Source organism: Amborella trichopoda, chromosome 10, assembly GCF_054954075.1.
Source record: "Amborella trichopoda isolate Santa Cruz 75 chromosome 10, AtrichopodaSantaCruz75HAP2 v2.0, whole genome shotgun sequence".
Taxonomy (NCBI): Eukaryota; Viridiplantae; Streptophyta; class Magnoliopsida; order Amborellales; family Amborellaceae; genus Amborella; species Amborella trichopoda.
This window is the reverse complement of record NC_142345.1, coordinates 40,886,825-40,908,846: the sequence shown is the minus strand read 5'-3', so window position 1 is coordinate 40,908,846 and position 22,022 is coordinate 40,886,825. Positions and strand designations below refer to the sequence as shown.

Sequence of the window (22,022 nt, the reverse complement as noted above, 5' to 3'; positions counted from 1 at the left end):
TTTGGGTTGTGGTAGAGGATGATATCCCAGCTGGACAAGAAAGAGACATGTGGAATGCCACTGAATACCCTGTTTTGGGAAGCCCAAAAGGTTACTAAGGAGGTAACCTTGGAGAAGAGGGCATCGACGGGTAGATATACCCCTTGGAAAATGCGACCATTTCTCTCGGTCCTTGTCCAGATGGTTGCAAGCACTGCTGCATTCCAGAGAGTCTTGCCTGCCTTAGGCCAATGTGCAGCAACGTTGAGGGCTAAAATAGCCTTAACCGATGGAGGTGTGACCCACAAAAGCCCGAACTGTTGGAGGACTAAGCCCCACAGTTCAATAGCCACCTTGCAATTGAGGAAAAGGTGATTGTTGGACTCCTCTTGGCACAGGCACATGGTGCACCTATTGGGGATAGAAAGACCTTTTCCCTGGAGATGGTCCACAGTGAGTGCTTTGGCGGAGCCCGCAATCCAATTGAAGATTTGACTTTGGGAGGTGCGATGGATTTCCAGACCTGGGAGAGGGTGGATATAGGATTATGAGGGAAGGTGGGGGGCAGTATGAGAGCGGTGTAGAAGGAGAGGATTGAAAAAGTCCCCGAGGGGGTCAGGGACTAGACAATTCTGTCACTGCCATGGTGTGGGATGAAGGTGTTGTGGAGTAAAACCGAAAGAGACAAGAAAGTAGGGACTTCTTCCTCATGAAGGGACCTTCTAAAGGAGGTATGCCAACTCCTTCTCTCGCCTTCCATTCTAAAGTCATCCTCAACTGTAGCCTCCCTATTAAGGGCGAGGAGGAAAAGTGAAGGGAAAGCTTCTTTGAGGGGAAAGTGGCCGATCCAAAGGTCATACCAGAAGAGGACCTTTGAGCTAGTTCTTGGGCAGAATCTGATGTGCTTTCTGAAAGGGATTAGGGTGGAGGAAATAGATCTCCACACCCCCGAGGCATGGTGTCGAACACTTGTCTCAGGGATCCAGCGGTGGCCTGGGATATTGTATTTGTGGGAAAGTACTTGTGCCCATTGGGAGTCCGGAAAAGTGCCTAGCCGCCACCACCACTTTCCCAAGAGGGCCAGATTGTGTTTCCTTAGGTTTATAATACCCAGTCCTCCTTGGTTTTTGGGGAGGAGAACTTTGTCCCAAGAGATGAGGTGAAACTTAGATTTCTCAGCTTGGCCTGACCAAAGGAAATTTCTCATCAGTTGTTCAAGGTGGTCAGCCACCGAAACCGGCGTGTGGAAAAGGGACATCATATAGACCCGTGCATTTGATAAAGTGGCCTTGATGAGTGTGGTCCAACCTCTTTGAGAAAGAAATCTCCCTTTTCAACCAGCCAGCTGCCTGTCCACCTTATTGATGACATGAGACCAGAGATTTTTCCTAGGTTTACCGAGACCAAGAGGAAGGTCTAGGTAGAGGTCGGCAGACCAAGAGGAAGGCCTAGGTAAGAGGTCGGGAGCTTCTCAACTTTACAATCCCACCAAGGAATGAGGTTTCTAACGAGATTAGGGGTGATTGCAACCCCCATCATCTTAGATTTAGCCATGTTTACCTTGAAGCCCGTGGCTGAATGGAAACATTTGAGAATGAGTCTAAGGTTTTCCACTTCCGAAGAAGATGCGTCAAGGAACACAAGGGTTTCATCTGCGTATTGGAGGTGCGACATCGTTGGACCAGTTTTAGAAGAACTAAAACTAGAAAGTAGGCCCGCTTGGTATAGGCGACCCAAGGAGCGATTGAAGACCTCTGCCGAAATCGCAAAAAGGAAGGGGGAAAGAGGGTCCCCCTGGCGCAACCCTCTAGAAGAAAGGAAATACCCCTTGGGGTTACCATTTATGATGACCAAAAAGTAAGGTTAGAAATGCACCCTTTTATCCACTTGCACCACCGCTCCGGGAAACCCATACGAGCCATGGTCTCAAACAAGACAGACCAATTGACATGGTCATAGGCCAATCAATTTTGAAAATGAGGCCTGGTTTTTTGGAGAGATGTCTGGAATGGAGACATTCGTGGGCCATCAATGCCCCATCCAAGATCTGACGATCTTTAATGAAGGCGGATGGTGAGGGGGAGATAACCTTGGCGAGGACTTCTTGAAGCTTTGAGGCCAAAACCTTTGCAAGGATCTTATAGGTTGAGTTGAGTAAGCTTATAGGGCGGAAATCCTTGAGATCCTCAAACCCCTCGATTTAAGGGATAAGGGTGATGAAGGTCGAGTTTATGGCTTTGTTGAGGATTCCCCTATGATAAAATTCAAAGAAAAAGGAAAGGAAGTCGGGCCGAACGCTGTCCCAGAAGACCTTAAAGGGGGCAACTGGGAATCCATCCGGGCCAGGGGCTTTGTCCTGAGCAAGCTCGTCAATGGCTGTAACAATCTCCTCTTCGAGGAAAGGTCGTTGAAGCCAAGCTGCCTGGTCCGCAGACAGAGTGAGGAAGTCGAGGTTAGACATAGTCGGTCTAGGGCCAGAGGGAGCAATATAAAGAGTGCGGAAGAAATCGATGACAGATGTTTCGATCTCCACTGGCTGATCAAGGTAGCCGTTACTAGTCTTAATTATAGAGATGGTATTGTCTCTTCTACTGCAGTTGGCTATCCTATGGAAGAAACGGGTGTTGAGATCCACAGTTTTCAGCCAGTTGACCCTTGACCTCTGAAACCAATAGATCTCTTCTTTTTTCAGTATGGACAAATAGTCTAATTTGGACGAAATTCTCAGTTTTGTTTCAGAGGGAGATAGGGGCCGAGATTCTTCGATGTTGTCCAGCTGTTGGAGGGTCACTAGGGTGGCTGCTTTGGTTTGAGAGAAGTTTGTGGATACAGATAACCTCCAAGACTTGAGTTTGGCTTTGATTGAAGCCTATAACCTACCCTCCCCTAAACCTGGTTTGAGAAAGAGGACCACTAAAGAGGGAGGAGGCTGAAAATGGACTTCTCTTCCAGCCACACCAGTTCGAATCTAAAGGATTTCAGGCCTCTGACGGAAGAAACGGTGGACAAGAGGATTGGGCAGTGGTGGGACACAGGTTTGGGTAGGGCAACCGCATGAGAACTTGGGAAAGTTTCCTCCCACTCGACTGAGAAAAGGAATCTGTCCAGTTTAGAAAGAGATGGAAGGGATGAAAGACTCGACCATGTGAAACATTGCTCAAGGAGGGGAATGTCGAGGAGACAATTCTGGGAAATGAAATATGAAAAATTGGATCATACCTTGGGAAATGTGGGTATTGGCATTGCGTTCATGGGACCATCGGTTAATGTTAAAATCACTGGCCAGACACCAGATAGGGTTAGGTAGAGCAGCTACTTGGTCGAGTACGGACCAAAGACACAGTCTAGATGATGACGTGCAAGGCCCGTAGACCGCTGTAAACTTCCAAGGTAAGCCATTCGTTGCTATGTTGAGCATCATGGTAACCGAAAACTCCCCTGTAAAAGAGGAGGAAAGCACATATTCCATAGGGTCCTAGAGGACCCAGATGCCTCCTGTTGCTCCATTCGCGGGTAGGGCTACCCATTGGCAAGGACGTCTACCCCATACCTGGCGCACTTGGAGTAGAGTGGGGTCAAGGTTCTTTGTTTCCAAAATGGCTAGGACAGAAGGACAATATTTGGAAGAGAGGTCTTTGAGGGCCGACTTTTTCTTAGGCTGACCTAGGCCTCTGATGTTCCAGGAAACTAGCTTCATGAGGAAGAAGATTGGGAAGGGAGGGAGGCAATCTTGGGGGATCGCCTCAAAGGGCAAACTTGAAGGGGTGGCCCTATCAAAGAGGGGTAGGGGATTGTAGGCGCGAGGGAGGAGAAAAGATTGAGGATTTCTCTCTTCCCTTTGAAATCCACCTCTGACAAAAGACGAGGATTGGCGAGGGCCAAGGAGCTCACTGAACTCCCATGGGCCTGTGGTTGTAACCCCATAACCTTGTACATGTCGATCATTCTCTGGTCTTCTTGGTCCTCCCCGTCGACCCCCTCGCCTGCCAGAGTCACCGAGGGGAGAGAGGGGCTTGGAGAAGTCCGCAGCTGCAATGTCACGGCCATCCCTGTCGACCACCCCGTCAGCCACACAGGACGAGATGGGCATCGTGAGTTGAGTCGTCTCTGGATCGAGCATCTGGGGCAAAGAGGGGGAAAGCACGGGATAGAGATCGAGAGGGAAGGGGGTGAAGCGTGCTCAGTGGGAAGGGAGTGAACCCGAGAGGAGGGGGACTTTGTTTTAGAGCCATCTGGATGGAGGGGGACGAAACTTGTAAGGCGAGCTCTTGTCTTTGACAGGGGGAAGAGGGAGGGAAAGGTGAAGGTGCAAGAGGGAGGGGAAAAGATGAGAAAGGGGGGGGGGAGGGGAAGAAAGCAGGGCCTTTGGACGAAGGAACTCCAGATGGTGGTAGATCGTAGTGACATGGTGAGATATGCAGAAAGGGTCCAAGCAGTGGTGACACGGGTGAACCCTTGGAGTTTTAACTACAACTGGGCGGGTACCTTGAGGGGGAAAGATCTCAGGGTAGACTTCAACAAAATCATGATACACAAGGGGACGGAGGGGTCCATGGAAGCGAAGGGGGATGCAGAGGAGAAGGTTTCGAGAGAGCTGAGTGGGAAGAAGGGGAGGGGCCGGAACGACGGCAAGAGAGGGAGGGAAGAGCAGAGAGGGAACAGTAGGGAGAAACAAGAGGGTAAGCCACCAAAATGGGGCAAGTAACAGGGTGCGGGAAAAGGGAAGAGGGGGACAGAAAAGGTGGTCCGAGACTGGTAAGGACAGACCCCTGAGATGATAGTCACGTATCCCAAGACGGGAAGACACCGTGGGGGAGAAAGGACAAAGGTTCAACAGGAAGAAGAGGGGCGGTAGGGGAAGGCTCGACCGAGGGGCCTGAAGGGAGTAAAGGGGGATAGCAGGTGGACAAAGAAGCGGGTGGTCCTGCAAGGGTTGGAGAAAGGAGGGGAGGGAAAGAAAGAAAGGATGGACGGGGGGAAAAGGGCTTGTCACGTGTAGTCACTCGAGGAGGGAAGAGAACAATGAGGACGGTTGAAGCAGCGGGGGTACAGGGGAAGGAGGGATGCCAACGACGCGAGGTGAGAGGAGGGGGCAGGGGGGTGACGCGTTGCTGGGGGAGCCGCCACCAATTGGCTCGGAACCTGAGGGGTCAAAAAGGGGCGGGACCTGTTGCACAGCAGCAAGGGAGGAGGTAGGTGGGGGGGCCACGATGAGCGACATGTGGCCAAGAAGGAACAATGAAGAAGCAGCTAAGGAGGAAGACTGGGTTGGGCACGCGTTTGGCAGGTGGGAGGCAGGTGAAGGGATGGGCGACGTGTGGCGGAGGGTAGAAGGTGGGGGGGGCCTCCAAGGCAGCTGCAAACAGCCGGGGGGGACACGTGTCCAAAGGCTGGGGTGCAGGGAGTTGACGCGCTTCGTGGGAAGGGCACGCGGCCAACGTCGGAGCGGTGGGGGGCACGCATCCAAAGGGGTGATCAAAGAGGGACACCTAGCGTGGGGTGAAGAGGAGGTGGCGAAATTTGAAAATGAAGGCCTTGGGTCGGTTGAGAAGCCCGGTGGAACCCAAAGTTCTTTACCCGCACGGTGAGTCAAAGGCCGTCGGGTCTTCACCTGCGAACCGTCTGGGCCCAAAACTGGGAACAAGGCTTGATCGATCGATCCCTAACCCCTCGGGTCAGGAGAAGATCGGTCGGGAGGAGGGGGATTACGGCTGAGCTTTCGTCGAGATGCCTTGTCCGGGGGGCAGCTCCGCCTCTTTTATTGTCGACATTTCTTGGCCAATAAAGACCACGAGTCCTGTAAGGCAGGTGAAACCTTTGCAGGGGAGGAGTTGTGGAGAAAAGCAGGGGAAGGTGGAGAGGCGAAGGACCAAGAGAGAGATGGGAAAGAAGAGGTTCTCCGCTCAAAGCCACAGGACCTTAAGAATAAGGAGAGGATACAAAAGCTCAATGAGGACCCTCATCGACCCCAGGGGGAGCGTTTCGAGAGAGATCCAATGGATTTGGATAAGGGATCCACACACAGCGGCCAGGCGTCGAAAAACAAAGGGGGACCACGCGTGGAGAGGAATGTGGCGGAAGGTTAACCAAACTCGCTGTTGCCTGAAAGACCCCTCAAGGGGAGACCAAGGCCTCAGAGCACAACGAGCACCTTTGAAGGAGCAAGAGGAAGGGTTTTGGAGGGCTAGAGATGAAGCGGAGGAAAGGGGAAGGAGAAAAGGATCCAACCTTTGGAGAGAAGCCTGCAAGTCAGATCGGGTAACCCCCAGTGGGTTTGCACCACATTTTCGATCCCCCTGATGTCTTGCCGCATAGGGCAGAAGGTTCCCACCAGAGAAGAGTGGAGCCTTTGCTTGGAAGAAAGGATCAGTTTCGATGGAACCTCAACAAACATTGGGGTGAAGGAAGGAGCGTGAAGACGTTTCCTGGGCTTAGGGTTAGAAGGAAAAGGGGGAGAGGAAGGTGGCGTAGGTTTCTCACCAGCAACCACCACCTTAGAAAAAGGTACCTTGAATATGGGGCTCAATGAAGGAATGGAGGGAGGAACCGCAGAGTGAGAGGATGGGGGAGAAGGTCTGGGTTAGAGAGCATACACCTCATCCCAGCTCCTGGGGAGGTAAGAGGAGGAAGGACGGGATGGAGCCATGTTTGGTTATAGAGTCCAGTTGCAAGACATTTTCCTTTTTTTTTTGGACAGTTGCAAGACATTTTTCTTGACAATTAACTACTTATAGGCTAAGAGTAGACAAATTGTGACGTATTGAACAAAGTGGGAGGCAGAGAAAGAGAAGGGGCAGAATGAATGGGAAAAGGGAAATTCATCTTGTGGTCTGAAGACACTACACACTGTAATGGATACCATGAATGAAGTAAACTTAAGAGAAAAGAGAAATTCATCTTTCTTTTTTTCGGAAAAAAAAGAGAGAGAAGAGAAAAGAGAAATTCATCTTTCTGTGTTGTTTTATATCTATGGATGACTTGGGAGAAAAAATTAAATTTCACTCTTTTCGGGTGTGTGTTCTCCGATTGGTCAAACCCAAACACTTTGTTTGTGTGTGTGTCTGTGTGCTTATATATGTTTTGCATGCTGTTTATGTCATGGCTCTAATTTCTACCTCTTGAATTTGTGAAACAGGTATGGACAAGATTTTGTATCAAAAAGCACTCAAAAGAACTACAAGAAGGTGAAGAATGCCCAAGAGGCCCATGAAGCTATCAGGCCCACTGACATTCTATGTTTACCATGTAGGATACTATACTTTTGTGCATCATACAGATAGTTTTCAGAATTTAGCTACTTGGGCTGCTTAGCTTGAAATTGATGCTAATTCCTCTGTCTGGTCTCTTTGTAATTAGGGTTTTGTCTGTAACAGCTGTTAACACTCTTTTATTTTGTTCACAGCAAAGCTGCTAGGGGTTCTTGACGAGGATTCACATAAGCTGTACACTCTTATTTGGTGCCAAACAATGGCATGCCAAATGGAACCAACAATTTTTGATAGGGTATGCAATTACTTTATATCAAGTTGTATATTGTCCTTGGTACTCTAAAATTTTGGACTTTGGATGGATTTTGTGCTGGTCAGTATTTATTGTTCTTATAAAGTGACCTTAGATTCATATATTCTCTTCGAAACTTTGGATATGTATTTGAAAGTTTCAAGTGCTGATCCTAAAGGAAAATAGATGCCAAGGAAATCAGCAAGCATCATAGTATAATCATGGATTCTATGATCTGATGTTGTGAAAATATTTGATTTTCTCTAGCCATAATGAGTCCCTTTCTGAAATTTATGAAAGCTTTGCAAATTAATCAGAGTTTTGTGTTATGGTGTGAAAGCCTGGGCTTTGGGAGGCATGTGTCAGGTACATGGGTGAAATCCAGGTAGCCTGTGATGTTCTTTGTTGATAACTCAACACAGTTCATGATTCTTAGTTGATTCTTATTACTGTTTATTATAACTTCATTAGTTGTAGGGTTTTGTCTCTTTATTCTTTGACTAATTTTCTCTGTAAATATCTATTTTTGGACTTTTTTGGGTGGTATCTATGTTTGGACTTGTGGTCTAATAAGGGTGAATGTCTCAAGCCGGGGTAAAGGAGGTGGGTTGCGTTAGGTAAGCGGCCAAAGTAAAACTTTGCCACATCTTATCATGAAGCTGACCCCAAATAATTTGGATAAGCCTTAGATGATGATAATCTATGTTTGGACTTGGGGGGTCTTATTGTGTGTTTATGTACTACAAGTGTCATAATAATCATGCTTCCTTTATCTTTACATTGGTTATTGAAATTTCGCAATGCTTGATTTCAGGTACAAGTTGATCTCAAAAGTATGGGAGGAGACACTGTACTTCGATCCAGCAGTTCTAAAGTTGCTTTGCTTGGACATAAAGTTGTTTATAAGGTGCTAACTTTATTTCCAACCAGCTAATTGTCATGTCGTTTTATTTTGGAAGGTCTTGATTTGCTCATATTTCCCTATTAGTATGCAATGGGACTTCCTAGACATGTGATGCTTGAGACTTCCTAATTATGTGATACTTTCTGAATGCTACTGTTTGCCATTTTGTTTTCTAATAAAACTTTGTGTGTGTGCATCTATATGTGCATGCTTGTATATTTGTTCTACTTGAGTCACATATTCCGATTTAATTTTTGACCAATATTACCTTTATGTCTTTTAGCAGTATGTATTCATATGTTTTCCATATATTTTTACTTCTTGAGCACATATTCTTTATTAATCTTTTGATTGGTATTTCCTTAGTAGATGTATGTCTTATGGCATAGAATATGTACTAGTTGTTTGACTAGATCCATGGGAGACCTTGAATACATGTTAAATTCTAAGTCCTTAATCTGGTTGGCCCAATTTGTGCGTATTCTATGCCCTCCAAACATTTTTTTAACGTGTTTGGATGAATACTATCTTTACCACATGTAACCCTATTATATGCAACACTGATTGTGGACATCCACAATTGTGCCTTTGTGGGTTGTGGGTATCATAAAGTATTAAATGTGCATTATACATTACAGACCACTTGTTAGTTTCTCGAGCCTTATATTGAGGTAGAAATGCTGCTCTAGATGCCAATGCTTTCTTGGTGATTCTTAATCTATGGCCTCCTGCTCCCACACCAAAATCACTTGCACATACACTTATCTGGCAGTGCAGACTGGACATTGACATGGGTTGCAAGCATGTCAGTGATGTCAAGCTAAAAATTTGATGATAAGATAAAATGGTTATATTTTTCAGATTCTCAAAGTGAAATGTTTTCTACAGGGGAATATTTTATATTTCTTCTCCCTTTGCTTTCCATGCAATATTGAATATTTCTTGGGAAGTGGTGGTTGTACATGTTCTACTACCAATAAATTTCCTGACATTTCTAAAGGAAGGTTGCAAGTGGGAGGGTCTGCCAGGGGGAGGTCGACCCAGGCCCATCCCATGACCCACGGGCCATGATCCAGATGCTGTCCAGGCCCCAAAAGGCTTGGATCTGTCATGCCCAGGCCTCATTCACATTATGAAAGTTACGTACAGGCCTGATCATCCAATAATAAGTATAACAAAAGTGCGTATTGTAGCACTAAGAGCATGGCACCGCGTCTGGCTCTTTTTGCAAACTAACAAAGTTCCAACTTCAAAACAGCGTAGGCGGGGCACCTATGCATTTTGGGGGACCCCCCAGCGTAGGAGCCCACCCAGTAACAGAGGCGCCTAGGAAAGATGTATTCACGGATGTTGCTGATGATTAGTGAGTGACGGAAACCCTTCAATGGCTCTGATACCCTGTGAAACTTGAAAACCCTAGAGCGGGAGAGAGAGAAGACACCAATTCACACGAATCTCCACACTTCTACATTTGCTCAACAACATATATATGTACAATAGGAAACAAATGACTAAATTACCCTTGAGGGTGAAGGAAAGAATAAATAAATGGCTATAGAAAGATGAAATGACAAATAAGTCTCTTTGCAATTAAGACTACAAAAGTGTATGCAGATATCTCTCTAGCTCTAAGCTGGAATTAAGACTGCATTGAGTGTATGAAAATAGTAACCTGTATGCAGATCAAACTAGCTGAATTTCATGGCTTACTCTCTCCCTTTAATTATGTGAAGAAATTACTTTCTTTTGCAAGTGAAGAACTTGTGGTTTGAGGAATTTTTTATCCATGTACTGCCATGATGTTGCATCTGTTGATAAATAGGGGGCCGTCTATACAACTTGGACATGCGTGCCTATGGTTTTGGCGTATTTTGCCTCACCTAGGACATGGCACTGGTGGTTGACACTTCAGAAACAGACACATCTAAATATTTCTTGTTGAAATGTCACTATGAAAGTACTAAGTGGGACTTGAAATTGCACCTACTCCCTTGTGTAAATGATGCCTGAGAATATTTTTTCTGCAAGGCCAATTATGGGGTTGGCATTTTAACTCTTGTGTCCTTGTTGGATTTTGATGCATTGCATTCTTGTACTTGTCTCATATGGCACCGCCCATTCAGCTGAGCATGCTCTAGCTTTGAACTCCTGGTTGAAGAACTGGAAATGCATTCTGATTATCATGATTGTGGTAGGTGGATTAATTGTATATTTGACAAGTTGTATTTGTACATGCAGATCTAAATAGAATAATATACAAAGGTTGCAGATTTACTTTCCTGTAGATGTCATTCTATATCATTAAATTACTGAAGTAGGTTGAAATGTTAGAATTGTCTCTGTAAAATTAATTAGACATGCCTTTTCTCCTGAATTTTCTAGGACAGTGAAGCTGCAGATATTGGGCATGATGAGGATGAAGGGAAAACTAGGAATGAAGATTTTGAACTTCTTTCTGTGCTCAAGGTAGTTCCGATTCACCGTTAAAATCTTTATGTGCGCTTTGTTTATAATGTTTGGCTTTGTTGATCATATGTCTTACGCCATTTGATTTTATCAATTGTATTGTGAAATTATGCATGGATTTGTTGCGGAAAGATGATTATAATACGCCATTCTTTTCTTTCTATTATCATTTTACTTTTCTTTTGTCTTATTAACTTCTCTTAATGTCAATATCTTGATTTTAGAGACTGTTTCACTTTTATATTTAATTTTTAGCTTGTATATAGCCAGGGGATTTGGTGCAAATTGCTAATGTCGAGACCACACAACACTTCACAGAAGCACCCCCAAGATATTCTGAAGGATCCTTGGTATGATGTTTTCCTTTTGTTTTCATTTTTTTTACTGTAATTCCTGTGTTTTGTAGGCATTGTTTTGCATGTTTGACAACATTCCTGCGGTTACATTTTGTACACATGAATAAACTCCAAGATTTGAGTTGCTCTGATGGATTTTTGGAACTAATCCTGGTGATTTTCGTTTTCTTGAGACTGAAGGTTAAAAAATTGGAGGAACTTGGGATTGGAAGACCTTCTACATATGCATCTATATTGAAAGTGTTGCAGGTACTTGCTTAAGTTATATTTGATTCTATTATTGACTGCCCTGAAAGGTATGGCTATGTAGAATTCTTGGCTATAAATTCAAAGAATTTTCTTTCGTTTCTTTCTTGCTGGAAATTCTCTTACAGATGCCACAATACAATAAACATATACCTACAACAATCTATGATCTTTGAATTATATTGTCAAAATAAACTTTTATTCGAGCTGAATTAGACTTTTTCCTAGGGTTAGCCCGTTAGAGCTTCGCATGCCACACATCAATCGTCACCAATGGCACACCTTATTATGGATCCTGCTAAATCCACCAATATGAACCGGGGAAGCACCTTAGCGACACCATTATCTAGAAACTATGGGGTTGAGAGCATGGGTCACAATTAGGGTTTCAAAAAAAAAAAAAAAAAACATCTTGTCTTCACCTGGGGCATGCCACAAGATGGCACCTTCCCTATCTCTTCTGAGGTGTGTGCTACCCTAGACACCTATGGGGGGTGACGTGCCACCTTTTTTAGAAAAGAAAGAGGAGCTATAAAGAGAGAGAGAGATGAGAGAGAAACAATTTGATCCATCCATCTCTAAGATCAGCCATCATGATCTAGAGCATTGTTCAAAAAAGCGGACCGCCCTGTGCCTAAGCGGCCACCTAGGTGGTCCAAAAGGCCTGGGCGCATCGCTCAAGCCTGGGTGCATCGCTCAGGCCTAGGCGGCAGTCCCCGGGCTGCCACCTAGGCTGTATGGAACCCGCCTAGGCAGGCGCCCAGCCCTGGGCGGGCCGCCCATGGCCTGCTCCCTTTAAACATAAAGGCTTTTAAGGATGGGCTTTAGGTTTATTTGAAACCTAAACCCACAAGAACCCATTTTAGAGAGAAATAAACCTCAAAAAAATTAAATTTTGTGATTTTTATTGGATCGAAGTATTTATCAAAGTTATGGAAAATGGATCCAAGCACCATCCAAGTAGATTAGATTTAGTTTTGGAGTTTTTTAATCCTATTAGATAGTGTTTTTTATCGTTTTAGCACCAGAAAACATCTCAGAGGTGGGAGTTTAGAGTTTGAGCAATCAAAGCAAGTGAAATACTTTATTTTTTAAATTGCTTGTTTTATTTTTAGATGTCTTCTTTAGGATCTAATCGAAGTGGAGATCCGGGTTGGAAATATGGATATAACCCGAATCCAAATGACAAAAATTGCATTTGTGAAAAAAATACAAAAGGGGGCATACACCGGTTTAAGAAACATCTTGCGGGTATTAAGGGAGATGTTGCCCCTTGTAAAAATGTCCCTGAAGCTATCAGAGAGGAGATTAAACAATATATAAGTTCTGTAAAACAAAAACAGAAACACAATCCTTATCATTTGAATAGATTTATTTCTGGTTCTTCTAGAAGAAGTGATCCGGGTTGGAAGTGTGGTTATAACCCAAAACCGAACGCTAAAAATTGTATAAGGTTTAATTTTTGTGAAAAAGATACCAATAGGGGTATTAACCGATTCAAGAAACACCTTACCGGTATTAAAGGGGATGTTGCTTATTGTAAAATGGTTCCTGAAGCTATTCGGGATGAGATTAGACAATTTTTTAATTTAAAAGAACCAGAAAAGGATGAAAATGAGCCTTGTTTTATGGAAATATCTTCTCCAATTTCTTCTAGAAGTGGTGATCCGGGTTGGAAGTATGGTTATAACTTGAATCTGAATGACAAAAATCGTATTAAATGTAATTATTGTGGAAATGATACTAATGGGGGCATTTACCTGTTTAAAAAACACGTTGTCGGTATTAAAGGGGATGTTGCCTCGTGAAAAAAGTTCCTGAGGCTACCAGGGAGGAGATTATACAATATTTGAGCTCAGGGAAGCACAAAAAGATAGAAAAGGGTAGAACAGCTTAGACTTCTAGGGCCTAGTGCTTTTTGAAACACTGATCTAGAGTCAATATTTAGGAACCTTATCTCTTGAGACTTGACCCATATCCGCTTCTAATCGATCTAGATTTTGACCAGTCAAATCTGTATCTTCCTTAATTGTCTAGAATTTCTTTTCTCTCACAAAGGGATAGTAAAAAATTTTAGAAACACATGGTCAAGATTATCTAGATCCATCTAATAAAATAATTTTCACTCAAAATTTATTTTCAAGATAATTATCACAAGAATATTTTCATAAATAGATAACTTTCCAAATAAATTTAAATGGGGCGTTCCATTTAGTGGTGCATGTGGCCCACGTTGGCCTCACACGTATCCCCACCTATTTAGAACAATTTCTAAAATATCCTCTTATTTAAAAAATTACAAAAATGCCCATTAGGGGTTTTTATGCATTGAAAGACAATTTTAGAATTTTGAAAAATATCCATAAATGACAAAACAATAAAATTAGTAGAAAACAATATTTTTGGAGTTCTGCAAAAATCTAGAACACATGGAAACACTACTGATTGGTATAGAATAGGTCGAAAACAGTGACTTTCAGGACACTCCACCCATGCTAGGATGGTAGGGTCCATGAACCACAACTGTCTTATCAAACCAACCCAATGACACCCATGACCCACAGTTAAGGGCAGAGGCTCATGATTGGCCCGTTAAAGCTGACCAATAAATAGTGGAACTCCTAGTATGTGGATTACAAGTTCTCCCCTTAAGAGCAAGTAAAAATGCACATTATCACTATGGCTTTCTATGCGCATGTACACGTGTCCCTCTATATTGGGTTGCTTCCAAAAATATTGTTCTCATATGTACAATGTCGTGCAGAAGTTTTGTTGAGGATTTGACTCTCGCTCTCACAAGCCTACATCTGCACACAAGAGATCACACAGCTCGCTTGGCCTATAAATGTCCTTAACCTCAATAATGGATGACCCTCTCTATAAGCCCTCAATGCTAGTGCTACATGCCCAGGGTTAAGGGTTTTGGATATGATTTGGGTCATAAACCGTCCTACCTTTGGTCAGTCAACCACAATATACTCCCATTAAAGCGCATAATTCACTATAATTTATTGTATTTACATGCTTTCATGGCCTTGAATGCCCACAAATCCCAACTGCCCCATGAATGATAAAGTATTCTCCACCCATTGTTTTTATTGTTTACGGTAATCTTTTGTTATTACTGAATAAGGAAAAAATCTCTCCTCACAAAAAGGTCATCTTCTACCTTAATACATATTAGGTGTTATTTCTCTTGAAAATTAGTTGGGAAAAGTCCCTCCCAACTAGTTGGGAAAAGGCTTTGAGGATGATGATGATTTGTCTTGAAAATTATCCCAGCATTTCTTCTTTTCCTTTCTCTCTTCCTTCATTTCTTGGTGCTTCGTGTTTAGACTTAATGAGTCAAAAAGTGCAGAAGTCTTCGAAAATTTCTTATAAGAAAAGTCAGAATATATTTAGACTAGTGCAAAAAGAAAAATGGCATTTATTTGTGTTTTGGCAAGGATATTTTTGTGTCTTGAGATGGACTTCTTGAGAATCATGAGTCTTTGGATGACGTTTTTGAATGCTTATCCTTTATTATGCTGACAGATGGGAAGGAAAATAAGTGTAGATCATGCTGATAGAATATCTCGCTTTCTTGATACTTCCCTCTCCTTATTTTTCTTAATATGTCTTTTTACTTGAAATCCTATTATGATGTCATTATTATATGATTCTATGATGGATTTTATTGGCGTTTCATTCTTTTTGACTGTTTATTGTCCTTACCAAAGAGATTTGTTATGGCTGTCTATCTCTTATTTATTTTCTTATATATTCTTCATAATAGCTTGAAAGAGAGTCATTAATTTTCCTCTTAATCTTTTTGGCATTGCACAATTCAGGACAGAAATTATGTTACAATAAAAAGCCGTCGGATGTTTCCGGAGTTCCGTGGGCGTATGGTATGGGCTGATTTTGCTTTGGCAACATCTCCTCACTGTTCTGACAAGCCCGTCTCTTCTTCATGTTGCTCATTTCCCCGTCATTGTGCATTTTCCTTTACTACTTCTGATGAGATTTATCTGTGTGCTCTTGTTATCTAAGCAATCTGCTTGAGACTTTTCTGTGCAAGGTTTAATATTTCAGGCTTGATTATTTGAAATAATATCATCATTTTTCCTTGTTGATTTTTATTTTCCTCAATGCTGTGTATATCTCTTCTGTCTGGAGGACCATATGGCATTTTCTTTAGTAATGATTGTTGAAATCTGTTTTGGGGAGTTGACATACAATTCCCATGTATAGCAGGACAGTTCTAGATCTCTTTCAGATTAGGATGATGAAATAATCAATTGAACAAGATCAAAGCTCTTTACATTTTGATTCTAGATTGGTGGAGAATGGTAGAGTGACTTAATGATCAATTTGATTTCAAATTAGTCATTCACAGAGTGACTTAATGAGGACAACGGCAGGAATCTGTGCACTTGAAGTATGTTTGAATGTTACTTTGGATGCTCCTTGGATGTATCATCCTAATACTAAGCCTGTTTAGGAATCATTGCAATCTAAGGATTTCAGATTGGCTTATTGGACGATCATACTTGTTTACTTGAAAAGATTTTCCCCAGGAATGCCTAAAATTTAGACATTTGAAATTTGAAGAATTTAAAAATAGACATTAAGGAGTATACTTTTAAAAATGGATATAACATTAAAAAATAGAGATGACTCATAATATTCCACTGGTCAAGATAACAAAAATGAAGTGGAGCCCTGCTAAACCAGTGGCGGATTGTTATCTTGTAATGATGGAAGCATTTTTATGAGGTTCAAGAGCAACACTGTCATACTGATAATGAGAGAATAATTTCAGATTAGCTGGGTGGAGAGGCAGGAGGTGCTCTCCTTGGATTGCATTTGCTGTTAGGTGGCTGTTAGTGTGATAAAAAATAGTAATCCTAGAATGTATAAAGAAGGTTAATCATCAAAAAAAAAAAAGTATCAAGGAGGTCAATTTGGGTAAACATTAAACTCCGAAATTGATGTAAATAAATTAATTTCCATTTTCAGGCTTTCTAGAACTGAACTGTGACGGTGATGAACTAGCGAGGTGAAGACTGGAATTATCTGTGAGTTTTCAGCAACGTGGTTTGGAGGTTTCAGATCAGATAGGGTAGAGGGGAATCCCATTTATCGAGAAACATTTGCTGATCCTCTAGCTCTTTGGGAATCCCCAATCAGGCTAGCAATGGGACTGATAGAAGTGGTTAGGTTAAACTCGGTATCTCCATCAAATGCGTAAATTGGAAGACTTTTAGATGAATTAAGGAATATCTTGAGATATGCATCTAAACGTGACCTTAGTTTCTCTAGAGAAATGGAAATGAACTGGAGGAGTGCTGAATCACCGTGGCTCATTTGTATGATAGGATGGAAATGGTTACTGGGTTTGACTCCATTTTGGGGTTAGAGGCTGATGCATTGCACATCATACCTGGGTTACCTTTTTGTTTTATCTTACTTGCACATGGGATTCCAACTTTCAAGTCCTTGCTTAGGTGTAGAGAAAAGAGAAACGAGAATATACTTCAGTGGTTCTTTTGTTTTATACTTTTCTGGTTGAACATCTATGGTTATTGGATGTAAGGATTGTGGTGCTTGGGGAGGGATGCAAGGTGATGGTAGGTCATATTAGTTGTCCAGTATTAGGCAATAATGTGGATGCATGGATGCCGCCTTATTTCGGTGCTCTGATGCTTAATGTTTATGGGTGTTCTAAAGCTAGCTGCCGTCTTTTAGACCATTTGAGCTTTGCTTTCATGGGTGCTCTGAAGTTGTCTTGGAGCCATTTGTGGAGCAGTTGGACTGGTGAAAGTTGGCAGGAGTTCACCAATTTTTGTATCGGCAAATTCTAATCGGACTTGTGGTTATCATATGGTTGTTTTGTCATGTTTGTTATTTGCCGTTTAGAGGATATGATTTCCTAGTATTGCTGAGAATCTGAATGAATGTGATTGGATGGTGGGAGGGCTGTGATAACCATCATGGAGGTGCTTTCTTTCTTTGAGAGGTAAATGATGTTCTTTCCTCATTTATTCTGTTTTGTCTTACCTACTGCATTTCTGATTGAATATGACTTCTCTTATAATTAGGGGTTGATGCCAATGGCTATTCATGTACCTGTGATAAGTTTGATGTTTCGTCCTCTCCTTTTTCATGCCTTTTACGTTATGGAATTTTGTCTGCCTTTATTTATCTGAGCACTCCTTTTGTGTTTCTCTCAAAGTACTTCAACAGGTTGCTATGCTGCTAATGCGACTCTTTGTAAGTCTGTCATAAATAGAAACTGAATGTTGGAATCTTTTCATGGACTGCAAGAAGTTAAACCCCCCCCCCCCCCAGTGCTTTCTGCTAAATGCTGAACAGTGTCTGTTGGACTGATTGTTAAAGTACTTTGTTAGTGTATGTGCATGATATCCTTCTATTTGCACATGCTTGATGCCTTAAGTTTTCTGTTGCTGCCAAAGTCCTGATGCAATATGTTGTCTTTTCTTTTCATTCATGCTCAAAACTCTTAAGTAGATGCTTTCATTTTGCCTTTCCTCATCTTTCAGTTGCTTATGCTGGTTTACTTCCTTTTCTCATCACCCTCTTTAGTACCGATTCACGCTATTTGACTCTGCTTTTTCTTCCCCTTATGTGATCTAGGTTTCAGCTTTCCTATGTCACTACTTCTCGGAGGTCACTGATTACAGTTTCACAGCTGATATGGAAACTGAGGTAATGCCATGATTTAACTGTAAGAAAGGAATCGTTCACAACTTTATTTGAATTTCATCCTAATGGCACCCAATTGCCAGTGCATTTCATGTAGACATGCGTGCTACTTTGGATGACCTCAGTGCCCTCTTATGTTTGTGTATCAATGTGTCATGAGATGAGGATGACACATGTGCTTTTGTGTGGTATTCAGCATCCAGACGAAAATATTCTTATTCTCCAATAACCGTGATGGGTACATTTGCAAATTGCACACATATATATACCTAGGTATATACGGAAATAATCTTTTTTTTTTCTTTTTTTCTTTTTTTTTTTTGGGACTTTTTCCCAGGTGGTGGGGGGAGCCCCTGGTATGGTTATTTTAGCCTAGTTATTTGAACTTGGGACATAGTGTTGCAATCATCAACACCTTACCATTCAATCCCGTGCTCAAACATTAAAGATGCACATGCACACTTCCATGACCATGAGCAAATTGCAACTCATCTTTATAGTATGGTGTATGACTGTGTTTCATACATTTCTTTGGATATTAATCGACTATCTGGTAATGTTTGTAATTGCTTGTGTCGGGGTAATAAAGCTCAGAAACATTTGTTTTCCACGAGTTCCAGAATATATTTAGATATTCACTCTTGTTTATAAAAATTATTGTCCCTCTCCTGACTCTTTTTGTTTTCATCAGTTGGATAATGTCTCTGCCGGCCTGACTGAATGGAGGGGCCTTCTTAAAGATTATTGGACTCGTTTCAGCTCTTATTGTGACCGTGTTGGAAATGTAACTGTTCATCAGGTTTGTGCTGTTTCTTGTTGTAACAGGAGATTGGTACCTGGAGATCAATTCATGCTGTCTCATTGTTATTTATTCTTTTTAAATATGTTTCAATTTCATTGTTCTCTCACCTCCCACTATTTGGTGGTTGCTGAGTAGGTGTTAGTCTAACAAATATTTTGAATTTTATGTTTGTGGTTCAGGTGGAGAGAATGATGGAGGAAACATTTGAGAATATATTGTTCTCTTCCCTTCCTGATAATAACAGGACCTGTCCCAGGTACTAATGAACGGATGTTCAATGTCAAATATAAATATTCTTCTGTACAGTACAGTTCTCGTTTCTCTTTGGTGATTTGTAAATATCATTGGAAGCTTTTCATACTTATGCAACTCTGTTTCTGTTTGGTTTTTTCCTGCTTTAGTTCTCTTAACTTTTAGATTGCAAAATTTACAATCAGTTACAAGCCAATTGCATGTGAATATTTTTGGGAAGCTTTATAAGTTCCAAATATTATAACTTAATTTCCACAATTAAAATAAATGGGTTATTGTAACTTAATTTCCACAATTAAAATAAATGTGTTTGTTGTGTTCTCATGGCTTCTGTAATTATGCATATGGAAATCTTCTGGAGAGTAAATTCTAGTTTTTCATGTTCTATTGTCAATATTTATTTTGTACTATTGCGAAGATTAGCATGGTCCCTGCGCAAGGATGACACACAAATCGAGAAATGGTTCAAATTTAAGAAAAAAAACATAAAAAAAATTTATTTATTCTGTAATAGCTGTGGGCATTTTCATCATGCATAGTAGTTCTCTATGTTCTAAGATAACCTTTTCACTAGCAATATTTGAAAATCAAATGGGAAACTTAGAGGGTCTCCTAGATTTGAACATTCGGGAGAACTTATGTGTGGCTCCAATATGTGATAAGATGAGTGAAAGTAGATTTAGGTGGGCTGGCCATATGCAGCGTAGACCCGGTACGACGCCTATTAGGAGGTACGAGTTGGTTCAATTGGTAGGCCTAAAAGGACATGGTTATAAGTAGTGAGAAAAGACATGGCGAATTATGGCCTCACTGAGGCTATGGCCCTTGATAGAGCAGAATGACGGATCATGATTCGTGTCACCGATCCCAAATAGTTTGGAAAAGGCTTTGATGATGATGACTTGCTCTGATCCCTTCTACCGTCTCCATTGGAGACAAAACAGGATGACCAGATCCATGGAACTTAAATTTAAGTATTATTGCATAACGAATCAGTTGTCACAGATTCTTTTTTGTTATGTTTGTTTAATCCCTGCTATAGATATGTATTATTGCATAATGAATCAGTTATGTCCTGGATTTGCTTTTATTATGTTTGTTTACTGGACACATACGATGAATTGGATTTTGGAGACATAATTTTCTAGATGGTTTATCATCGGTAGGTTTGTGATGCTTTGTGAAATTGATAACGTAAGTGCCAACTTGCCCGTGTTGCTGTGGTGTCTAAATTTTAAAATGGTTTTCTGGGGAAAAGCAATTTGGGGATCTTCTTTTATGTTGTTCCTTAGCAATAATGCTTATGTTTGTGATAAGTTTCTTCTGGAACCTTGAATAAAAGATTCATGCATTTATTTTGTTGCTATAAATGTTGATAGAATTTTGTTGCAATTTTGTTGCAATGACTTCAACGAGTTGGCAAAGATTTTGATCTATTGCTAATCAAAGCTCAAACTATGTACAGTTGTTTTGCTGGCCGGTTGATCTTTAAAGTAAGCAAGCATGGGGCGGGCTATTTTATCGGTTGTGATCAACATCCAAAATGCTCGTGAGTGACAAACCAAAACTTCCATAGAGGACATTTGAGTTTAGATGAAAAACTTATTTTACTGATGTAATAACTTACTGCAATTATTCCCTTTTTCCTCTACTATCTTCAACTACTGATGAGAAAGAGTGGTTATTTAGTGATATTTGGCCTTTACACCACCCTTTCATGACATATATTAAACTCCTCAATTTACATAATTGCATACCTAGTACTTATTGTTTCTTGTTTCTTATTTTTTTGAATTGCTTATCTCTTTTCATTTGCATTGAGTGCAACTAGATGTATGCCATTTTGACTAAATGCAATCTATTATAAACAAAAAGATATGCATATCTTGCTTAAAGTGAACTGTTAGAAACCTTTGTATTGTGTATTTCTGGAGTCTTACTTGCTGTTCTTGTTCCATTGGACAAGCAAATTTTTTTATCTCGAAAAATTTAATGTATTACAACTGTTTTTACCATTTTTTATTGTATCTTTTTGTTTTCCGGAATATATGATGAGTGGTATTGCCTGTTGCTTGAAAGGAATATGTCACTAAACATATGTCTTCCCTTAACGAGAAGCTAATGATGCTGGATATAGGTACATTGCTAGAATGATATTCAGTGAAGAGGATGACGGTCTTGAAAATGAGAAACCAGATGAGTGCTACAAGCCAAAAGTGCTTGGTTTTACCCCTCATTCTAATGAAAAGGTTAGTACTTTTTTATCTGTTACTTATGCATGATACCTTCATGCTGAAGTCCTCTTACTAAACATTTACAGAGTAAACGTTCTGTCATTATTTTATTCATGGGCTCCAAATTGTATGATTTATTCGGTGTGACCTCTCATTAAAGATTTAAATTCAATTTTTCTCAGATATTGTTGAAGGACGGTCCTTATGGCTTCTACATCCAGTTGGGTGAGGATAGGACGGGTTATAGACCGAAAAGGGCCAGTTTGAGCCAGGTATGCATTCCTATTGCATGTTGTAATTTGGATATAGCATTTCTATAATAAATGTTCTTCCGAAGGTGGTAACTAGTGGCCTATCCTGTGTCGAGGGTTTGTAAACTCGTTTAGTTGAAGTTTTGGATGATTTGGTTCAGCATGACTCTAGTCATGTTCATCAGGCTTGTTATTAATTCATTTTCTCATTAGTCAGACTTGTTGGTGGGCAAATGGGAAAACGGTCCTCTTTTACATACGAATATTACTTTTTATATCTCTAATTTCCTTTACATACGAATATTACTTTTTATCTCTAATTTC

The 22,022-nt window shown here is 41.3% G+C and overlaps 1 protein-coding gene and 1 pseudogene across 13 annotated transcripts in view; both read left to right on the top strand.

Moving 5' to 3' along the window:
• The window catches only part of LOC18433959 (DNA topoisomerase, type IA, core), a 41,136-nt gene that overhangs the window by 11,729 nt on the left and 7,385 nt on the right, over positions 1-22,022 (top strand). For 6 of the 13 annotated variants that reach the window (XR_016042131.1, XR_016042133.1, XR_016042136.1 and 3 more), the window contains exons 7-19: positions 7,115-7,224; positions 7,382-7,482; positions 8,294-8,386; positions 10,766-10,849; positions 11,116-11,199; positions 11,379-11,454; positions 15,282-15,341; positions 18,091-18,162; positions 18,851-18,958; positions 19,141-19,217; positions 20,679-20,762; positions 21,351-21,462; positions 21,630-21,719. Coding sequence is in view for 5 of the 13 variants with exons in the window: in XM_006844035.4 (XP_006844098.2) it covers positions 7,115-7,224; positions 7,382-7,482; positions 8,294-8,386; positions 10,766-10,849; positions 11,116-11,199; positions 11,386-11,454; positions 15,282-15,341; positions 18,091-18,162; positions 18,851-18,958; positions 19,141-19,217; positions 20,679-20,762; positions 21,351-21,462; positions 21,630-21,719 (1,144 nt within the window). In the remaining 8 variants the exon portion in view is untranslated. The remainder of the gene's footprint in view (positions 1-7,114; positions 7,225-7,381; positions 7,483-8,293; positions 8,387-10,765; positions 10,850-11,115; positions 11,200-11,378; positions 11,455-15,281; positions 15,342-18,090; positions 18,163-18,850; positions 18,959-19,140; positions 19,218-20,678; positions 20,763-21,350; positions 21,463-21,629; positions 21,720-22,022) is intronic. The other 7 variants (XM_006844035.4, XM_020666948.2, XM_020666947.2 and 4 more) reach the window with 2 other exon arrangements.
• Positions 19,593-19,688, top strand: LOC148780234 (U6 spliceosomal RNA; annotated as a pseudogene).